We start from the raw sequence: 20,395 nt of genomic DNA, 5'->3' as shown, positions 1-20,395 counted from the left end.
ATCACTTATTACCATGATTTTGTACTTGTTGATATATTGATTGGTAACCCGTCTCAGTTGACATATGTGCAGTGGTTTTCCTGAATAGTTGATAAGCTCCTGAGAAAATGGGATCTTTTTTGTATCTCTTCACAGAGCCTGATTTAGATTTGATCTGCCAGGAGATGAGCTAAACAGTATGAAATTGTGTTTGAACAAATGTGACCCTAGATCGTAGATGTACTGTTAACTGTGCTGGTTAGTAACTAGAAGTGGGTAGACTAGTAGAAGGATACAACAGAAGGGATGCCTGTTTTCTAGCATATGGCGGCAGTACGGAGTACATGATTAGTAGCATGAGCCCCAGTATCAGATCAGCCAAGTTCAAGTCCTGGCTCGATTGCTTATTAATTTGTCACCTTGAGGTTATTTAACATCTCTGTGCCATGGTTTTCTCATCTGTAACATGAAGGTAATAATGGCCCTTATTACCTCATTAGGTTGTGGTGTACTTGAATGAGTTAATACATCCAAAGTATTTAGAACAGTTGACATGGTTCATATGGTGGTGGTGGTGGTTATTAAATGGCTGAGTGTCCTGCCTAGCCTACAGAAAGTCCTCTAAAATGATCCATCATCCTCATCAGTAGTATTTGTATTGCAAACTTTTTATCCAAGTCCCCGAATCATACTCCTTCTCTCCTGAGTTCTTTTACTGCCCCATTATCTCTCCTTGACATTTAACATATGCTATCTGGCTTGTGTTTTAGATGCATTTGTCATGTTGAGTCATGAATGAATGATCAAACAATTAGTATTTATCAAAAGCTTATTATATTCCAGGCACAGTGCTGGGTGTTGAGGATATAACATTAAACAGTACAGGTGTAGTCCTTCTAGGTCATACACAATTCGGTCTCTAATTACAGTTGTGATAGAAGTATAGAGACCTGTGAGAATGTATCTTCACAGCCTACCCCTTCTCCCATGTGCTCAGAGACCATCTTTTAAGTGATTTTAAAATGAGGCCTAAAGGAGGAGTTAGTTGGAGGTCTTGTTCAATTGATAGGCTAGATCCTTAGAATCTCACATTTAGAACCTCAGTACAATATCCATATGCAAATACATCATATCAAAGTTGTAAAGTCACTGGTTGGAGGCAGGGTTAAATCTGTAGTTTTCCTTAGGAAGAATTAGAATTCCCAAATATATGCCAAAAGATAACAATTCTAACAACTTTAAAGTTATTTTTCTTTAAGGGTAGTTTCTTTATTGTTTAGCCTATCATTGCACATTTTTCATGTATGTGTGGAATTCTGGGTACTTTTTTATTAAATCTGTTTCTGAGCCCAACCAAGGCGCTCTTTACATCGTGCTGCTGGCTTTACTAGGAACACGTTTTTCTTATTCTTGCATCATGCTAATGTGTGATTTTTGTTTGTATTTCTACCTAATGTCGACACTCCTTTTTGGCTCTGAACCATAATTATCTAAGTTAAACTTTTATTCCTTAGGAAAAGAGCTACTTAGTTTGCTGTCTTCAGTGCCATAAAGCTCTGTGCTTTAGATGATGCTTTTGAAGGAATCACGGAGCACGCTTCACATGCAATTTTAGGTCGGGATGTTTTCCAAATCAGTGTCCAGACTTCATTACAGTGTCCATAATATTTATTTGTCTCAAAATATGTGGAACAATTATGAAGAACTAATTCACTCAAGAGAATGTTGACTCTTGGCTCAAAAAAAAAAAAACTGGAGAGAGTTATCTGACCTGAATAATTTGCAAGTTTATCTGGGCAAAACTGAATCAGCCCTGAATATTAATGTATTTTCTTCTTTTAAAAACAAAAACTTGGGGACATCCCTGGTGGTGCAGTGGATAAGACTCTGTGCTCCCAATGCAGGGGATCCAGGTTCAGTCCCTGGTCAGGGAACTAGATCCCACATGCATGCCGCAACTAAGGAGCCCACCTGCCACAGCCAAGGCCCGGCACAACCAAATAAATAAATAAAATAAAAACAAAAACGTACACAGTTCTTAGCACAAGTTTTCTGTCAAAATTTTTGTTTTTAAATGCATTGAATATCAATAAGCCAAAGGAAGAAAATCATCTCTACTAGTACTACCAGAAATTTTTCAATAAGAATACATCTGTTCACCAAAATGTAGGGTTGTTTTCTTTTTTCATTTTCTCTCCTCCCCCCTATCTTTTTTAAGTGATGAAAGGTTTTTTCAGAACAGAGACTTTCTTTTATTCTTAACGGTACAGTCAGTGCCTAGAACAGTGACACGTAATAGGTGCTTAATTCCTTTTTCCACATGAATATTCCTCCTTTACCTCACTTTTAATGTCTACCTAGTATTGTGTCTTATGTATTGTTGGATATTTAGTTTATTTGGAATATTTTTTCCTTTCTCTCTCTCTCTCTCTCTCACACACACACACACACACACACACACACACACACACAAACATTGGTTCCTTAGCTAAATCATAGTCTGTAGTTATTTTCTTAGAACAATTTCATAAAGTAGAAACTTAGACCAAAGGATAGCATGACATGTTTTAGCATGATCATTATTTACCTATAAATCTTTATTGAGTAAAATGATTAGAATTTAGTTTTATGCATTTGTTATTCTTAAACACTGACCACCTTTTGTCTTAATTAATAATTTCTACCATACTGGATATCTTTTTCTCTGTTTCGAAAAGCTGAACTTAACCTTGCAAATTTTATAATTATTTTCGTTAGCACTTTAAAAATGTAAATATTAACTCCTTCAAAATGCTTTTTACTTAATTTATTGGACCTAAATTGGTATGTCAGCAAGCAAAGCTGAATGTTCACAGTACTTTTAGGGGATGTTGAAATTATTTTAATCATGTAACCTTTATTTAACATTTATTTTCATTTTTTATATTATGTCATAGATTGCTTGGTTTTTTGTGTTTTTTTCCTCCTCCATCCTTTTCTGAAGTTGTGTGTTCTTGTCTCATTTGGGGCAGAGTTTAGCATGGCATCAATTTCCTTGCCTCTGAGTTCTTGATTTGCCCATGAAATGAAAACTTGTGCTTTGTCAGACTATCGTTTAAATTCTTTACTCTGCACGTATTATTTTAATTATATCTTTCAAGCCATTTTGTGGTTCTGTAATAAATTCTCACCTCTTGCATATAGAGACCTTAGAAGTGATAAAAATCGATCTAAAATTTTTAAAGAAAAAATTGTACTTCAGACCTGTATGTTACTTTTTTTTTTTTTTTTTTTTTTTTTGCGGTACACGGGCCTCTCAACACTGTGGCCTCTCCCGTTGCGGAGCACAGGCTCCGGGCGCACAGGCTCAGCGGCCATGGCTCACGGGCCCAGCCACTCCGCGGCATGTGGGATCTTCCCTGACCGGGGCACGAACCCGTGTCCCCTGCATCGGCAGGCGGACTCTCAACCACTGCACCACCAGGGAAGCCCTTCTTGTTTATTTTTAAATTTAGGTGTAACTTACGGAGTTTAGATAAACAGGTGTACACAAAGCCATCACCAAAGTCAAGAAAAGAGGCTTTCATCATCCCCCAGAATGCTTCCGTCCCCTCTGGAGTCAACCCCCAACCCTTCCCCTGATCTATGGCAACCACTGATCTGCTTTCTGTCCTTACAGTTTAACTTTTGTAAGACTGTCGTAGAAATGGAGTCGTGTATTTGAGATCCATCCACGTTGTTGCCTACTTCCTCTTTATTGTAGAGTAGTATTCTGTCATGTGAGTGGACTACAGTTTGTTTATCCAGAGCCCTGTTGAGGGAGATTTCAGTTATGTCCAGCTTGGAGTGATGACAGATGAAGTCCAGGCCATGTTCTGGGGATCCTCTAATCTCTGTAACAGGATTTGCCTTGCTCTTAGTTGGACGGCCACGATTGTTGGGATGCTGCTTTGCATGTTTCATTCTAAACACGTGATTGTGCTTCTCTTCTTAACATTTGCCAAGTCCTGCTTTCTTTTCTCAGTATTGTACCTCATGGAACAGAGATAGATGGTGGGCAAGACCAACCAAATAAAAATACTCATAGACGCCTGTCTTTTGCAGGGCTCTAGAGGTCAGGCGCATCCTCAACGTTTCAAGTCTGATGGCGGAGGAATTTTCCCCTCCATGTTGGGGACACAAAGGACATGGTCAACAGCTTTCTTCTTACAGTGTGGGAGGCACACCACACTGGCTCCCTCTGCCCTTTGGTCTCTGCTTTTTTAGGCTACCCTCCCTTAATAATTGGTAAAGAAGTAGAAGCAGGGAAGAAAACTGAAGGTCATGTTCTCTGAGTGTTCTCCCGATTAGAATGCAGCCTCCCAAGTTTAGGGCTTTCTTCCAACCTAGGACTCCTGCAAATGTCCTCTTGCTTCATGCTCCCAGGAATGGAGCCCAGAGCCTGAAACATGATTTCTCCTACTTTCTGACGTGTTGGAGCCTGAGTGAGGTGCTGTGCCAGCTAACTAAACACTGTGAGAAACTAAACCATAGACGACACTTGATGAAAGATTATTGATGGCCAGCTTCAGCACCTGTTTTTTCTCATGGTTTGTTTCTTTATAATTTTTTTTTCCCAGAGTGGTTTTCTCTAGGGTTCTCTCTTGTGTTCACTTCATTCCTGTTAAACTTGCACCTCACTGATGTTTACACCCTCTACCAGTCCCGTTTACAGACACTTCACCACGAAACATTGATAACCAGCCAGGGAAGGGGAGCTTCAAATGTTTAAGTGCTTTGTGGTAATGTTGGAGCTGGGCCTATTCCCAAGTATCTCCTCTCAGGGCCCCATGTATGTCAAGAGATTATCTTGCTATGCAGCTCGTTCCTCAAAGAGAATCATAAACTCATTGTGTGAATTGGAATATCACATGGGGCCAGTAGAGCCCTGTGGTTGGGAAGGAGGAACAGTGTGCGGTGATGGATGACTTTTTTGCCTTTCTGGTCAGGGATGTAGTTGTGATTTGTCTTCCACATAGTTGCAGAGGTAATTCACCTGGTCTGGAGAGCCCTGACAAGATAGATACCTATGATGATGAATTACCACAATACAGCTTAAAATAACAGAGTGTGTTTGCTTCAGTATCCTGAGCCGTAAGTTCTGATTTCCATGTTCTCTTTTTCTCTCTGCATCTGTCCTCTTGTACACATAGACTTTGCTGCTTCAATATTAAGATTGGTTGAGGGGCTTCCCTGGTGGCGCAGTGGTTGAGAGTCCGCCTGCCGATGCAGAGGACACGGGTTCGTGCCCCGGTCTGGGAAGATCCCACGTGCCGCGGAGCAGCTGGGCCCGTGAGCCATGGCCGCTGAGCCTGCGCGTCTGGAGCCTGTGCTCCGCAGCGGGAGAGGCCACAACAGTGAGAGGCCCGCGAACCAAAAAAAAAAAAAAAAAGATTGGTTGGACCCAAACAGCATTGTGCTCTGGAGTCCTTGAGCCTCAGGTCAGTCCTATAGATACAGGATTGTCAGCTCTTTTAGGGGAGAAACGCTCCTGGTTTGCTGGAGTGGGCAGTTCAGGCCGCAACTATACCTGCAGGAAGCTTCATCACGTTTGATGGGCCTCTTTCGAGTTCAGTTTCTCAAGTGCTTGTGGAGTTGAATACCCCCATGGTACCATTATAAGCTCTGCATGTATTTGGTTTTAGTTCTTTTTCCTATGATGTTAATCAAAGAGTGATTGTGATGATGGGAACTAATTAGTGAGCTTCATTATTAACAGTTCCCATTTGAGACTTGCACATGATAATCCTGAGTGGTTAATTGTTAACTAATAAGTTTACTGATTCCCATTTCCCTGTGCTGTTCTGTGTGCCATGAGGTTTGCCTCTCACCAGTCCTAACCACGTTAATGCCTACTGTATGGCTATTTTCAATGGAAAAATCATAGAATTCACTTTGCTAACATCTAGTGTAAACGGACAGCCGAAATCCCAGTTTCAGAATTCAGAGAACTTTGATTTATGTAAGTTCTGCTCTTCAAGGATGCAGGGGACCTAGCTGTGTAAGTAGTGTTCTTGTGGACCTCTGTCCTGTGCCTGCCATATAAGGATTCTGCTTTCCTTGTTCTCTTTCCCACCCCACTCCCATTCACAACTTTCCCACTCTCCCAAACTTGGTAATTCATTGTATTCAGTTATTTCAAACGTGTGTTTGCTTACACAGGAGGGTACTTTGTAGAGGTAAGTTGCAGTCTCACTGCTGTAGGGATTTTTTTTTTTATAGGCATTGACACATGCACCCACATTTACAAGAAATTTAGCCTGACCATCCAAAAGTGAGGGCAGAGTAGGAGTGTATGATTAAGGTGTCTTTTCCACTCCCTAAGGATCATCCTGCTTTTCTTCAGCGTCCTTCAAAACCCTGCTCCTATAAGTTTGAAGGATAGATATTCACATTCTTTGAAATGAAGTCACCCCAGGCATGTTTGTTACATCATTACTTTCTCAATTTCAAGGTGCATTGAGGAGGCAGAAACATTCCTTAAAGAGATGCCGTCCACAATAGCAGGTTAAATGTAGCTAATACAACCTTAAATTAGCTTTTCTAGGAGTACAGGAAAATACTCACGTTTGGTTTGTTTTGGAGCACAGGTAATGTGAAAAGTGCCGGTGCAACAAAGAACACTTATCTGCTCAGCACTGCAGTTACTTCTTGATTATTTACACCAGTGGAGGGGAATGTTAGTACAGAAAACAAAACTATAGCTAATTTATCTACATGGATTCTCAAAGCCTTGAGACTGTGTAACTCAACTATGGCAACTGTGGCAGATAGATGCCCAGACCTCATGTAAACCAGCCACAGCACAGAAAACCTGAGGATGAGGGACTTTGCAACTAGACTTCCAAGCAGAAACATTTGATATTTAATAGTCTTACCTTGAAGTGAGCATCCTAAGTCTCAATGTTGTTATCTCTTTAAATTTGAGGCCTTTAATCTTTATTTTTAAAAATATGTTTGGAGTTATAAGGAATTCTGTCACTTCACTAAGTCTTAGAAGGTCCTGCTTTGCATTATTGGAAGAAAAATTTAAATGTCGTGTTAATGACATGCTTTGAACTTGATCACTTGGCTGCCCTTGAGATCCACCTGGCATCTTCAACCCCTCAGTAGGGCCTAAACTGGACTCTCTTATACTGGTTCTCATAGTCATGCTTTCTCTTATTTACCTATAGCTGTAACCTTAGAAATGAGTATTGGAATCTAGCACGTTGCTATACTTTCACAGGCTCTTTGGAAGGCAAGTCATTTAGCCATAGCATTTAGTCCATTTTCTAATGATCAGAATTCCTTAAAAAAAAAAATTCCATAGCTAAATTAGCAGACAGTGACTTACAGCTACATCACCTGAGGGAACTTGTCAATCTGCCTTGCCAGTCTTTTCTTTTGAGCCACTGAAACAAATATTAAAGGTTTCAAGAATTTTTGGATTGAAAAGGAATTTGCCAAGCAAAGGAACAGCTTGAGATGACAAGGAAAGACAGACACCATTGCCTGCCTGTGACTGAGATTTGAAAGAGTTGATATCTTTTGGTGATTATTCAATTTAATTGGCTTTATAAGAATTTTTTATTTCTAAAACTCTACCACCTTGGACAAGATTTCCATCTTTTCCTTTAACAGGTGGTCCACGGGCATATCACCTGCTCCAGGCCTTTGGAGCATTTGCCTCAAGAGGATGGGGAGCTCCATGTCTTATCTTACAGTTTTGCCTCTGGAAAGAGACATGGCCAATTGTGGTGGGCTTTTAAAATTTGCTTTCATGCCTTCGATTGTCACAGTTGGCTTTCACTTCTAATCTTTGTCATAATCGATGGCATGTCACATTCTCTTTGCTGTCCTCCTGCGTATTTCTGGAATAGGACTAAGTTGTAGGTTGAGACTTAGGAGTGAGGAACATCCATTGGTTCATTTTTATCTATCTGTCTGTCTCTCTGTCTATGTGTCTTACATAGCTAATAGTAGGGCCCCTTCGTTTCTCCTTGATTCTCTGAGTAAGTATGTCTCTTGATAAACTAAGTAATCATTTAGCAAAATAGGAGAATCTGCTGCATTAAAGGTGTACCTGTGCGTGTGCTGTTTTATTCCTGTAAGCATCTTTTTCTCAGGTAAATACGTCCAGGAGACAGTGATGAGCAAATGTCTATTTCTGAAAAATATAGATTACTGCAGTCTTGAGGGAAGGCCTTCTCTTTAGAGACCTTAAGTTGCCTAATGATTTGTGATAATCAATTTGATAATTGTTGACTTATTGGCTCAGCTCAGGAATCATGTCCCAGATTTATTCTAGTATGGCAAGAGGATTTTAATCAGGTAGTAGTGCCTTCTTTCCCATGGAGCATTTGTCTTGCTTGGCTGTTCTGGACTTCAGCCAACTGCTAGAAAGGCATTTTCCCACTGTGTGTGGATAGTAGAATGCGTATTTGTTTAAGTGTTCATTGGGGGAGTTTCCAACCCACTAAAGCTCATTGTTACCTTACCTTTTACCAATGTGCCCTTAGAAACACTGAAAATTGATGACTGCCTCTCCTTTTCTCTGGGAATCTGTTTGAAGGGAAGGATGAATCTCATTACTATAAATATTGTTTTCATCCCAGCCTACCTCACTGCTTCTGAATTAGAGGAGCCCCTTTGGCTGCTGTAAAGATGCTCAAATACTTGATGGCTTGTTAAATTTTCATTGTCTGATGTGCATGAATTTAGGTGCAATAGCTCTGCCGCTCAGAGTTAGGAAGGAAGAGCTTGGCGAGTGCAGACGGCTTATGTCATCCGAGTCAGGAAAGTGTGCAGAGCTTGCTGTCCTCAGAGGGAGTTTGCCAGTGGGCTGGCTGCGCTGAAAACCTCCTGAATTCATCCAGTGACTAGTCCCCCAGCACGTGCCGTGTGATACTTCGGTGCTTGCTTACTCTGTCATCTGTTTAATTAGCTTGAGAGACTGAAAGGACTTGGTGGCTCTTAGCTCCTCCAAAGCTAAGAGCTCTGAGGTTCAGAAGGTCCACGATTTGGCACTCTTGAGGGTGGAATGCATGCAGTTTGTGTTGATGTGTGAAAAAAGTTTAAAAAGCCCTGTGCAGTTTCATGTGTTTTTATTGTTTCTGTAATTCTTTGCGCTGACGTGATGCAGTATTTACTGGTCCCTGTGGTTCACATCCTGCAGTTGCAGATTTCCCAGGCTGGGAACAGGAGCAGTGTGCCCCAGGTCCTGGCTTATCCCTCAAAAGCGTGGGGAGCAGGGCTTGCGGTATCGGTGCCCAAAGAAAGCTGCGCTCTCCTCCTTGTTAGGAAAACATAGCCTATTAAAGTTTGAAGACGAACTGTTTTGGGTTTCCTGGGAAAGGGCTTTAGGGGCTGTATCAGGATCCGGGTGTCACAGGGTTTTTTTGTTCGTTTGTTTGGGGGTTTTTAAATGAAAATTAAAGGTTAGATGAATCTCCAAAGAAGGTGAGTATTGGTCTTCTCCCCTCGATTTTATGTAGAAGGAAGAAGAGCTCTTTTTCCTATTCCAGAGGAGTGAAATTCTCATTTCAGGCCACAGTCCTAACCTTTTTTTTTTTTTTTTTTGCGGTACGCGAGCCTCTCACTGTTGTTGTGGCCTCTCCCGTTGCGGAGCACAGGCTCCGGACGCGCAGGCTCAGCGGCCATGGCTTACAGGCCCAGCCGCTCCGCGGCATGTGGGATCTTCCTGGACCGGGGCACGAACCCGTGTCCCCTGCATCGGCAGGCGGACTCTCAACCACTGCGCAACGAGGGAAGCCCCGTCCTAACTTTTATATCCACTTTAGTAATTGAACAGAGAGGAGACGAGAGTGAGAATGTTCTGGAAGCTTTTGATTAACTATATTTCTCCTATGAAAGTCACATCGGTATCTTGTTTTTGTCCTGGTTTCAGAAATGTCTGATATTCTAGGGTTTTTCGCCTAGCTTCCTGTGGTCTGCCAGACTTTTTGCCCTAGACCAGAGAGAAAGAAACATTTACCTAGATTCCATTACTTTTCTAACGATTCTTCTTTTCTCCCCCAGGACACCCAAAAAGCAAAGCAGTTTCTGCCCTTCCTTCAGCGGGCAGGTCGTTCTGAAGCCGTGGTGGAGTATGTGTTCAGTGGGTCTCGTCTCAAGCTGTATTTGCCAAAGGAAACTTGCCTTATCACCTTCTTGCTTGCAGGTAAGTCTTCTGTGTTATGTGTTGTTCTGATAATTCTTCTTGGAGCTCGGAAGTCATCCCTGGAGGTCACGTGCCCTCCTTTCTACCGGACTTGGAGCCCATGTAGGTGCTTCAGCCTCTAATTGAGATGTGAACACAGAGTTCCTAGGTTTGATCCTGCTGTTACTGCAGACCCAGCACTGGTCCTGTCCTGCTTCTCATTCCCGCCAACCACAGGACGTAGGAGTGCAGGACAGCTAACAAGACAGCCCGTAGTGAAGGGAGGCTAACACAGCCTGAGTGAAGGGAATTCCAGACGTAGGAAAACATTAATGATGGAGTGCTCACGGTTGGTGTTGCCCATTTGGGATGGACCGCCCTGCTGTGTTAGTCACGGGCAAGGCCACAGAGGCGCCGAGACACTCTGCCCTTGTAGCTCCACAGGCAGTGCCACTTGTGCTCTTTTATTCTTTCTAAATCCTTTATGAAACCCCAGATGTGACATTACCTTCACAAGCCCCTGCGTCCCTGGTATTTCCCTCTTGCACTAAGGGTGCCATGCCAGGGCAAGCCTTCCTCCTTTACTTTGCTGACTGACTGTCCATCTTTCTTATCCTGTCTTATCTAGTAACATTTCACAAGCCAGCAAGTCTGTGTGTGAACTGTGCTCTTTGAGAAATTTACGTGTGTGCATTCAAGGAGCAGACCGTTTCATTTCTTCCCTGCCGGCAGACAAGAAAGTTATTTATTTCCAGCAGTACTTCGCAGTTGTGGTCTTTGAGGGAGAAGGTCACCCCACCCCGATATACATTCCCAAAGATTGTATTCCATTGTGTTTACCCACTGCACGCCACCTCCTCTGAGGCCAGCCTGTTGCCTTAGCACTACTTCCCCCTGGGGTAGAATTTGCCATGGGGGAAGAGAACTGGGGGCCATGTTTGCCATCCCCTGCCAGATTGCCTCAGCCTTGCTCTCCTCGAAGGCACTGGTGGTTTCTTCCCCATAAGGGTCTCCCTCAGGCCCCAACTAAATGGATTGTTAAGTGCGATTAGTCACTCACCTAGCAGAAAGCCGTGAAGCTCACTGTTGCTGCCTGGCCCTCACTGCTCCGTGAGGCTCCTGAGCTCTCTGAAGAGGTTACAGGCTTTCTGCAGCTCAGGGGCAGCTCTAGAGAAGAAAGGCCGCAATAAGTCCATACCTCGCCGAAGGGCTGTGCTCTCGTGTCTGCGAATATGAGTTGTAAGTAAACTGAGGGGCAGAGTGGCAGTGTGTGTGAGTCCTTTCATGGAGCCATTTGTGCCCTTTTTCTTAAGATTTCTGTAGCGGAGGAGTTTCTTAGCAGTGAATTCTTGTTACAGGGTTTGAGGTATATATTCAACTCATTCTTTGCTCTCTGCCTGCAAAACAAAAGCATCCTTCTGGCAGAGCTTTATCCCAGAGGTGTGAAAGAGAAACAGTATTATTCTTTCCTGGAAACCTGGCTGCAGATCTATAGGGGAAAGAAAACATTGAGGTTCTGGCTTCCAAACTTAAAACCACCTGAATGGAGCCGGCTCAGAGCTTTAAACCTGTCTTGCCTGGAGTTTTCCTGCAGAACCCTTCTGGTGGTACCTTGCTGAAACACATGCAGCCTGATCACTCAACTCGGCATCAGCTGGTTCCTCTGTGTACTTGGCATTATTCTAAGCTTAGCAATTCAAAAGGCATTGCTTGAGTTAACTTACACTGTGGAAGATAGATTACAGAAGAAAATTCCTGGTAGAAACATAAGCTTTTCCATTTTTCTCCTGCCGTACTCTATGCAGTTGTATTATGCATCTTCTGATTTCTTTAGAAACCTGGCAGGGATACAGGACATTGAAAAGTTGGAAAAGAAAGCCAGCCTCGGTTTGAATCATGGCTCTGCTCTGTACAAGCAGGGGACTTTAGGGAGGTTTGTTTTTTTTGGGTTTTGTTTTGTTTTTTTGACTCACTTCAAACGTTAGTTTACACATCAGTTAACTGGAGAAAGTTTCTTGCCGCTCAGGATGTATAGAGGTTTAGAGCAAGCCTGCCATAAAGTAGATCATCAATAAATGTTTCCTTCCTGTTCTTCTCACAAAGACTTAGTGAATTCATAACGAAAGCTTTCCTTAACTCTGTACAGAATGGCACAGTTGTGCAGTATGTGTGCACGTACCTGTGGCTCTACCACAGAGACTTTGACCTCCCCATTAATTCAAGTAAATCAAGAGAAGGAGCTAGGAGCTGTCCTAGCCTCCTCCTGACTAAGCAAAATGCTCATTAAAAGAAAAGCTATTGGCTTTCCTCTTTGAGTCTGGAGCAAGGAACTCTGCATCCTGGTAAGACACAGTCCTAGGTCTTAAGCGCTAGAGGGAAGACAGATACATGAACAAACTGTAGTGTTGGGTGTTAGGTGAGAAAATAGAATTATTTACAATGCACAGAAGTAGCACAGAGAAGAGAATGGTTGGTTAGGTGGAGATCAGGGATTGTGTATCTGAGCTGTGTTTTAAAGGACAAATAGGAGTTTGCAATGTTGTAAGGACAGGACGGGAGGGGAGGAAGAGAGGAATATTCTAGATAGAGGTACCAGCAGGTATACAAAGATGTAGAGGTATGATGCATTCGGATGTGTCCAGGAAACCATGAATCCTTTGGTATTGGTGGGGTATGAAGAGTCAAGAGTGGGGTAAGGCTGGAAACACAGATGGAAGCTAGTCTTCTGTGGAATATACTGTGGACCCTCAGAGGCGCTCAAGGTATCAGAGCGTGTGTCATGCTCACACTTGTGTTAAGAAAGTTTATTTTGGTAGATACATTGGTATACATGAGGCTGGAGGCTGGGAGAGTGGTTAAGAAGCAAGAGGGATAGAGGCCCGAAATCTGGTGATGGAGGAGAGGAGAGATTGGAAGAGTATTTAAGAGGAAGACTTCCTAATTCAAGGAATGACTGAGGTTTTTTGGTCAAGGATGGGGGATGACATTGAGTATGGGAAAGAAAGTAAACAGGTCCAAGGCTTGAGTTATTGGGCAGATTTTGATGTCCACCAGCAAGGGCGACACTAAGAGTAGGTTCTTGGAATAGATCGTTGGTGGTCAGAGGATTGGATGGAGAATCCTCAGAGAGCAGTCTTCTGGAAGCCAAGGGAGGGGAGAATTCCAAGGAGTCAGCAGTGTCGGGTTTTGCCTTAAAAGATCAAGTAGTTAAGAACTAGGGAGTGATTTTATACTATTGATTAATTGGTAAGTCACAGATGATCTTTGTCAGTACGATTGGGGAGTAAATGTGGGCAATAAGGAACAGAGTTTAAAATAGACTGCTCTTCACAGCAGTCTAATAGAATGGAAGAAGGAGTACAGAAAAGTGAATGCTAAAGGGTCAAGGGAACATTCTGAAGATGTCAGCATCTTGAGTACTTTTATAACGAATTCTTAGGATTGGTGCAGAACGTGGTATGGATACTTGGAAAAGCTATTCAGTATACCTATTGTCTTCATAGTGCCAGTTATAGACTGTAAAACTCAACAAAGTCTCCTTGGCTAATGAGGATATAAAAGCGATGAAGTGAGAAGATATCAGGAACTTGAGAGGCACTAGTCTGAACAGGAGCTCAGAAAGGATACAAGTAAATGTTTGCTAGGGCAGTGACCCTGCGGAGACAGAATGAATGCGATGGAGAACATGGCTGGAGGATCCTAGAGAGAAGGGTCCCTCGGTCATCCGGGACCAACCACAAAGCTGAACGTCAGCGTAGACAGACACGATGCTTACCCCGTGCAGCTGCTCACCTGGAAGGTGGTCCTCATGGCACGGCTTGGCAGCTCTCTGTGGAATGTGCCCTGCACCCTGTAAAATTGACGTCTGCTGGAAATGACGTTAGGGTTGTGATTCTCAAGGGGAAAGTCAAGAGAATTGTTCAGCAATCCCATATGTGCTGGGATCATCACTCCCAGCCTTTTGGAGAGCCCTCTGGATTTCAAGGTGGGGTGGACACTTTCCGTTTTTACGTGGCCTTTTTTGGGCAGACGGCCCCGCAGCTTGATAGGGAGTGGCATTTGGCCCAAGCCAGCTGGCCTCTCCGTCATGGTTCCTGCACCCCTGCATGTGGAATGATTGCTTGGTCAGATGGGATAGCAGGTGGGGCTGGGCAAAGTCAGCTGTAGCTAACAGGCCAGCGCCTCCTGAGAGCTCTTGCCCTTCAGTCCTCTGAGCACCTGGCTTAGGTTCAGCCGGTGAGCAGGTGACCTTACCGCCTCAGAACTGAGACGGTTCAAGGTCCCCCCGCCTGCTGCTGTGGCCTCCTCCTATGTGCACTTATTTCAGTCTCAGAGGCAGTCACAGGAAGTTCTTGTCCGGAGTTAACAGAAAGGTCAACATTCCTCAGGCCCCCAACACTTGTTTAAAAGCACCCTTTTTCCTCATCTGGCATTTAGTGAGCTCCATACATTTCCTCCTCTTAGAACAAAAGCAGTTTACCTTCAGTCTTTATTTTTAGTTCATTTTCACTTGTCCTGTGTGTCACCTTTTACTTAGTATCTCGTCTAAAGGGATACGGAGGCACAGATTTGCAGATTGCTTGGCCCACGGTTCACGTTTTTATTCCACAGCACCGGTGGGCCTGGAGCGTGTGCCTTATTGCTGTGACCTTTATATTATGTTGCCCTATTTTGCATTACTTTCTTAGCTCTGGGCTACTTGGGTCATGCTGAGGGCACAGTTCAGGAAGTTGTCCTGTTGGCTAAGCATAGCAGGTATCAAATTAGTGCCTGGAAACCAAATGCCTGAATGAGAAGAGGGTAATAATTTGAGGTTTCGGTGTAAAGTAATCTAAGGAGTCTTGTGTCAGACATTTGGAGTCTTCTAACTCACTGAGCCTACCCCATTTACATTTCTGTGTTTGTTCTTAACGGTGGGACAGCAGTAAGTGCGAGGAATTGTGGACCGAGGCAGGTTTGGCATGGTGGGGAGCGGGCGTCTGTCACCTGGGGTGGAACTCACTGTGCAAACCACCAAGAATGCGGCAGCCACCTGGCAGGGGCTTTCCATGTGGATCACAGCAGGTGACTTATAATTAACCAGTTACCTAGTCATATGAAACAAGACCAGAAAATGAGACTTTTCTTTGCCTGCCCTTTGGCATTTTTCAATTTTTTTTTCTCTTTGATTACAAGTCCCCTCTTGAAGCTGCCTTATGACAAGGGAGGCAATAAGGAGAGGTCCTAGATGTCTGGGGTTTGATAAATGGTGGCGGGAATGTGCATGATGAGCTAAAGGGTTGGCTGTGTGTCCTTCCACCCTGAATGCCTTTGAACAAAGTACCTCATTTCCTTCTGTCTCTGTAATGTCTCTTCTCCAGCCAATCCTAATAGGAATATCAACTGCCTGTTTCAGTAGACCAAGAACTTTAATGAGAGGAGAGGGAAGGTGAACAGGAATATCGTCCTCATCTCCTGGCCCCAGGAATGGTGGATCCCCATTGATTACCAGTGCCTAACGAAATTAACACAACACCAATGTATGTTTAAGTGAGAAATCCCATTCTGCTATCACAGAGGTGCTAATGAATCAGGCTGTTGTTGTAGTTGTGTTTGCTGGGCTGCTATCCTTAATTAAGCAGTTACAGGGTCTGCTGATACTTATGAATTCTTTTCAGTTACTTTAATTGAATTGCAACTTAATGGATATTTGTAAAGTGGAGTATTCTTTCTCTTGGGACTTGCCCATTTGGTTCTGTCTCTGCCTCCTACTTGCTTCCAGTTGGGTCCCATTACTGGAAATGGGCAGCTTGACATGAAACTTTTCTAGGGCTGCTCTAGTTGTTCACTTTTAAAGGTATCATTGTGAATTATACGAATTACATTTGTGTCAGAAAGTCCTCTAGGGTCACTTGTCAGGAAATATTAGCACAATAAGCAGGTTTGGGGAGACTTTTTTAATGAGGCCAAGATTTTTATAAACCCACTAAAAGAAACACAGTCTCTGATAGCTTGTGGATGATGCTTAAATTAATCAGATAATTTCTGCTTTCTTGAATGTCTTTTAGTCTAATAGTTGAGACAGCCACACGAAAAACTTTAACAGGGAAAAATAAAATGGAGCTGTGAAAAGTATAGGCAACATACCATGAGAATGCAGAGGAAAGAACAGTCAATTGAGGAATGGAAAAGACTTCCCAAGGTAGGTGGTATTTGAGCATCCAGGAAGATCTGGAACATTTTCTTTCGGCAAAAGCTGGGTGCGATTCATTTAGGCCAAACAGCTTTGCCTGTATCATTAGCTCTCAGGAAGAGTCGCGTAAAGAAATGGATGGACTCATCAATCATTTTTCCCTCTGCTTTTGTCTGGTCGTGTAAATCTCCTTCTTGGGTCTCCCGCCGTGGAACATTCAGCGCTCTGCCCTTAGCTCGCCGTCTCTGCAGGCAGACCATCACCCATGGTCACGTGGATGGAAGTGCAAGCCTACTATTACAGCCTGATTATCTTCCATCTTTAGATTGTGAATCATCCCCAGAATGAGCCTCGTCATGTTTGTGGGTCACTCAATCGCATGGCTATTTAATAACTTTTTATATCCACTGGGCACTTTGCTAGGAATATTGAAATGTGTAAGATATGGTGCTAGCCTTCAAGCAAAGTACTTGTATCTACTGAAGTACAGGATATATAGACATGAAGAAAAAATATATTTGTAAGAAGTGTAAGGGGAGGAGAAACAATTCCTAGCCTTTTATAAAATTATTCTTCTGTGATACTGTCAAAAAGGCTAAGGCAATCGTGATTCATAACCCGGAAGTACAGTATCCAGAGAGGGGTAGAGCCAGGCTCAGCCGCGTCAGTTCAGGCCTGGAGTGTGATGTTCCATCTGAGGACCACGCTTTTAGGGAGGACATCAGCAAACTGCAGAAGGATCAGAAGACAGTGACCTGGGTGGTAAGAGACCTAGGAAGGCCGGTACCCAAGGACTAGTAGAGGCATCAAAGGAGATGTACAGGACACAGTCGAGTGTCTCAGGGTAAAAGAGGCAAGGATTCAATTTTTTTCAGTAGTCATTTTAATTTTTTTTTGATTGAGACAGAGTAATAAAGACATCAATAAAAATAAGATTTGTTCAGCATGGTTTAATGGCAGCCACAGACCTTGGAGCTAGAACACTTAAAGATGCATTCTTGCTCTCCCGCTTCCTAGTTAATTATTTCCATTAGACTGGCCTGCTTATCTTGGTGTGATGCTGGGACCTAGAGGTGAGGGAAGCAGCAAGGCCCATATGGCAGTTCCCAGCCAGTCAGTCCAGAGGCTCCAGCAACTGAGGGGGAGAGAGTCCTAGTGGTGGCCCTACCTTCTGCGGAGTCAGTCTGAGGGGTGGCACAGCCTCCCAATTGGGATGTTCCGCCCTCACCATCTCAGTTGGGTTTCCCGTGCCAAGGAAAGAAAGATGCTGATTTATCCTCAGTTTCTGGATAGGCCCATTGATTGCCTCCAGGTGGATAGGTCAAAGGTAAGTGAAAAGAACCCTTGCCTCCTAAGTCCTCTGACTTCTGCCTTTTACTTTTGCTGCTCTGGAGTTTTGATATCAATGAGATAGGGGGAAAATATCCTGCAGAGGTATCAGGCCTGTTCTCTGCAGCGCTTATGAGAGCCAGTAGAGTGGTACAAGAGGGTCAGACCTGTGAGTTTTTCCCCAAGGGTTCCTTTTTCCATTCCTTCTCCTCCCCTCCTACTCTAAGGTTCTTTCTGAGTCTGTTAAAGATTATTTAGGCTGCCTTCCACCTGGTGGGCATGGGGGGAAGGAATGGAAAGCTTACAGAGCTCTGATGGCTGTTCTTTGCTGGAGTCTTTCCAATACCAGCACCTGTCTCTGGTTGTGCCCTGATGCGGTTCTAATCCGATTCTTGTGGCGTCCCCAGAAAAATAACTTTCAGTGTGAATATTTCAATGCCATCTTGTCAGCCTATTGGCATTTTCCACCAGCCATTTAGTAGTAATGGTGGCAAGCAGTAGCATCCACGATTGGGCTACTCACCACTTCCCCACCCTGAGGGGGTGTCTATTTGGCCAGCCTGAGAGTAGGAAATTGCGTGTCCTGGATGCAGGAGAGGGAGTGTAAATGGTGTGGTAATTTGAAATTAAAGGGAAATGCTTAGAAATCTGGTAATGGGCAGCCCTGGGGTGAACAGTGTGCACTGTGCCCATAAGACTTAATCTTGGTTGCTATGGGAACCACCTTTCACATTCCCCTTTCAAACAGATATGACTGGATTTTATTTTTTATATTTTTAATAGATTTATTTATTTATTTTTGGCTGCGATGGGTCTTCGTTGCTGCGCGTGGGCTTTCTCTAGTTGCTGTGAGCGGGGGCTGCTCTTCGTTGTGGTGGCTCCTCTTATTGCAGAGCATGGGCTCTAGGCGCACAGGCTTCAATAGTTGTGGCTCGCAGGCTCAGTAGTTGTGGCTTGGGAGCTCTAGAGCGCAGGCTCAGTGGTTGTGGCCCACGGGCTTAGTTGCCCCACAGCATGTGGGATCTTCCTGGACCGGGGCTTGAACCCATGTCCCCTGCATTGGCAGGCAGATTCTTAACCACTGCACCACCAGGGAAGCCCATGACTGGATTTTAAAAAGCAAAAAGGTTCTTCATCATTGAAAAGTGTCTTTACCCCCAAGCCCCGGGTCTTTTCACACCTTGGGTTCCTTTCAGAAAGTTTTCCTGAGGCTTCCCCAAACTAATGGGATGGATTTGCCAGAGTCTCTTCCTGGCCCTTTATATAACAGCACTGACATGGGCATTAGAACACGTGGTGTCCAGTATGGGCAGCTAGCCCAAGCATCCTCTCCTGTTGCCCCTGAGAGGGCACCACGGGTTTCCACTTAAGCAACTGGATAGGACCACTGGTCACATCATGATGGGCTCTGAGGAAGCCCAAGGAGCTGTGCTCGGTCTCAGTGCCATGGGATCGGTCCCAGATTCTGATGTAGGGCTGCCAAGCACAGACCTTGAAGGAGCAAGAACAATTCACAAAAGTTCTTTTCATATTTGGAAGGCGTCTGAGACAACCGCATTGTCAGTCGTGGTTTTTCATCATTAGAGCTTTTTCCCATTTATTTAAATTACCCACTTAATCCAGGCCTTGTATGTTTTCAGGGTTGTTGTTTTTTTCTTTTTTTAAATAGATTTACTTATTTAATTAATTTATTTATTTATTGGCTGCTTTGGGTCTTCCATGGCTGTACATGGGCTTTCTCTAGTTGCGGTGAGCCAGGGCTACTCTTCGTTGAGGTGCACGGGCTTCTCATTGCGGTGGCTTCTCTTGTTGCGGAGCACGGGCTCTAGGTGCGTGGGCTTCAGTAGTTGTGGCTCGTGGGCTCTAGAGCACAGGCTCAGTAGTTGTGGTGCACGGGCTTAGTTGCTCCACGGCATGTGGGGTCTTCCCGGACCAGGGCTCAAACCCGTGTCCCCTGCATTGGCAGGCGGATTCTTAACCACTGCGCCACCAGGGAAGCCCGTTTTCAGGTTTTTTTTAAACCATCCTTTGCTTATGATAAAATAAATGAGAATCTACGTCTCTATTCAGCGGCCTTTGATTTCTGGACATACAGCTCCCTGCAAAGTTGACTGGCAGGCTTCTAAATGGGCTTTGGAGAAACTTTCTGTCTAAGCTTTTTGGATTCCCTGTAGTTTTCCTTATTATACTCACGCTTTACAATTAGCAGTCCTGAATAAACCCTAGTAACTCCCATGCTTACCTTCACTATATGTAGGAAGATATTTAAATGGACTAGTTAGTTAGTCTATGGCGGGTGGAGAAGTTCCCATTTCCCTGCCCTGGTGTGCCTCCTCTTCCTGAGCTTGTACATCTGCTAGTGATTTTTCTAGGGTTAATTTGGGTGTTTTTATTTTTAAATTGGAACATGGTGTCTGTCTCTTCTCTGTGTGTGTTTTGGATGCAGCCCCTGTGCTAGGCATGCGGTTATTAACTCTACTGATATACCAGTTTGCTCATTAGCATTTGCATTTTAAATTACAAGCTAGAGCAGACGACATTTATGCTATATTTGTACCACTGCCTTCTTCATGAATGATGTCGTATGTGCAGGGACTGCAGAAATAACTCCTCTAGGCCCCTGAGGTATTTTAGTCTCTTCTTCAACAAACTATTTCTTTTTTACTCTTGATTCTCACTGTTTGATGGAAAAGAATTTAAAAATTCCCTAAGTTTAGCCTTATTTGTGAGTACTGCTGATTAGGATGTGCTGATGA

The 20,395-nt window shown here is 43.7% G+C and overlaps 1 protein-coding gene across 1 annotated transcript in view; it reads left to right on the top strand.

Annotated features, from left to right (window-relative positions):
- Positions 1-20,395, top strand: part of SND1 (staphylococcal nuclease and tudor domain containing 1) — a 417,876-nt gene that overhangs the window by 259,766 nt on the left and 137,715 nt on the right. Inside the window, exon 15 of the mRNA XM_060156765.1 lies at positions 10,018-10,159. Coding sequence (XP_060012748.1) covers positions 10,018-10,159 — 142 coding nt within the window. The remainder of the gene's footprint in view (positions 1-10,017; positions 10,160-20,395) is intronic.

Source organism: Lagenorhynchus albirostris, chromosome 8 (genome assembly GCF_949774975.1).
Source record: "Lagenorhynchus albirostris chromosome 8, mLagAlb1.1, whole genome shotgun sequence".
NCBI classification, from domain to species: domain Eukaryota; kingdom Metazoa; phylum Chordata; class Mammalia; order Artiodactyla; family Delphinidae; genus Lagenorhynchus; species Lagenorhynchus albirostris.
The sequence above is the reverse complement of the archived record's forward strand: the minus strand, read 5'-3'. Positions and strand labels throughout refer to the sequence as shown.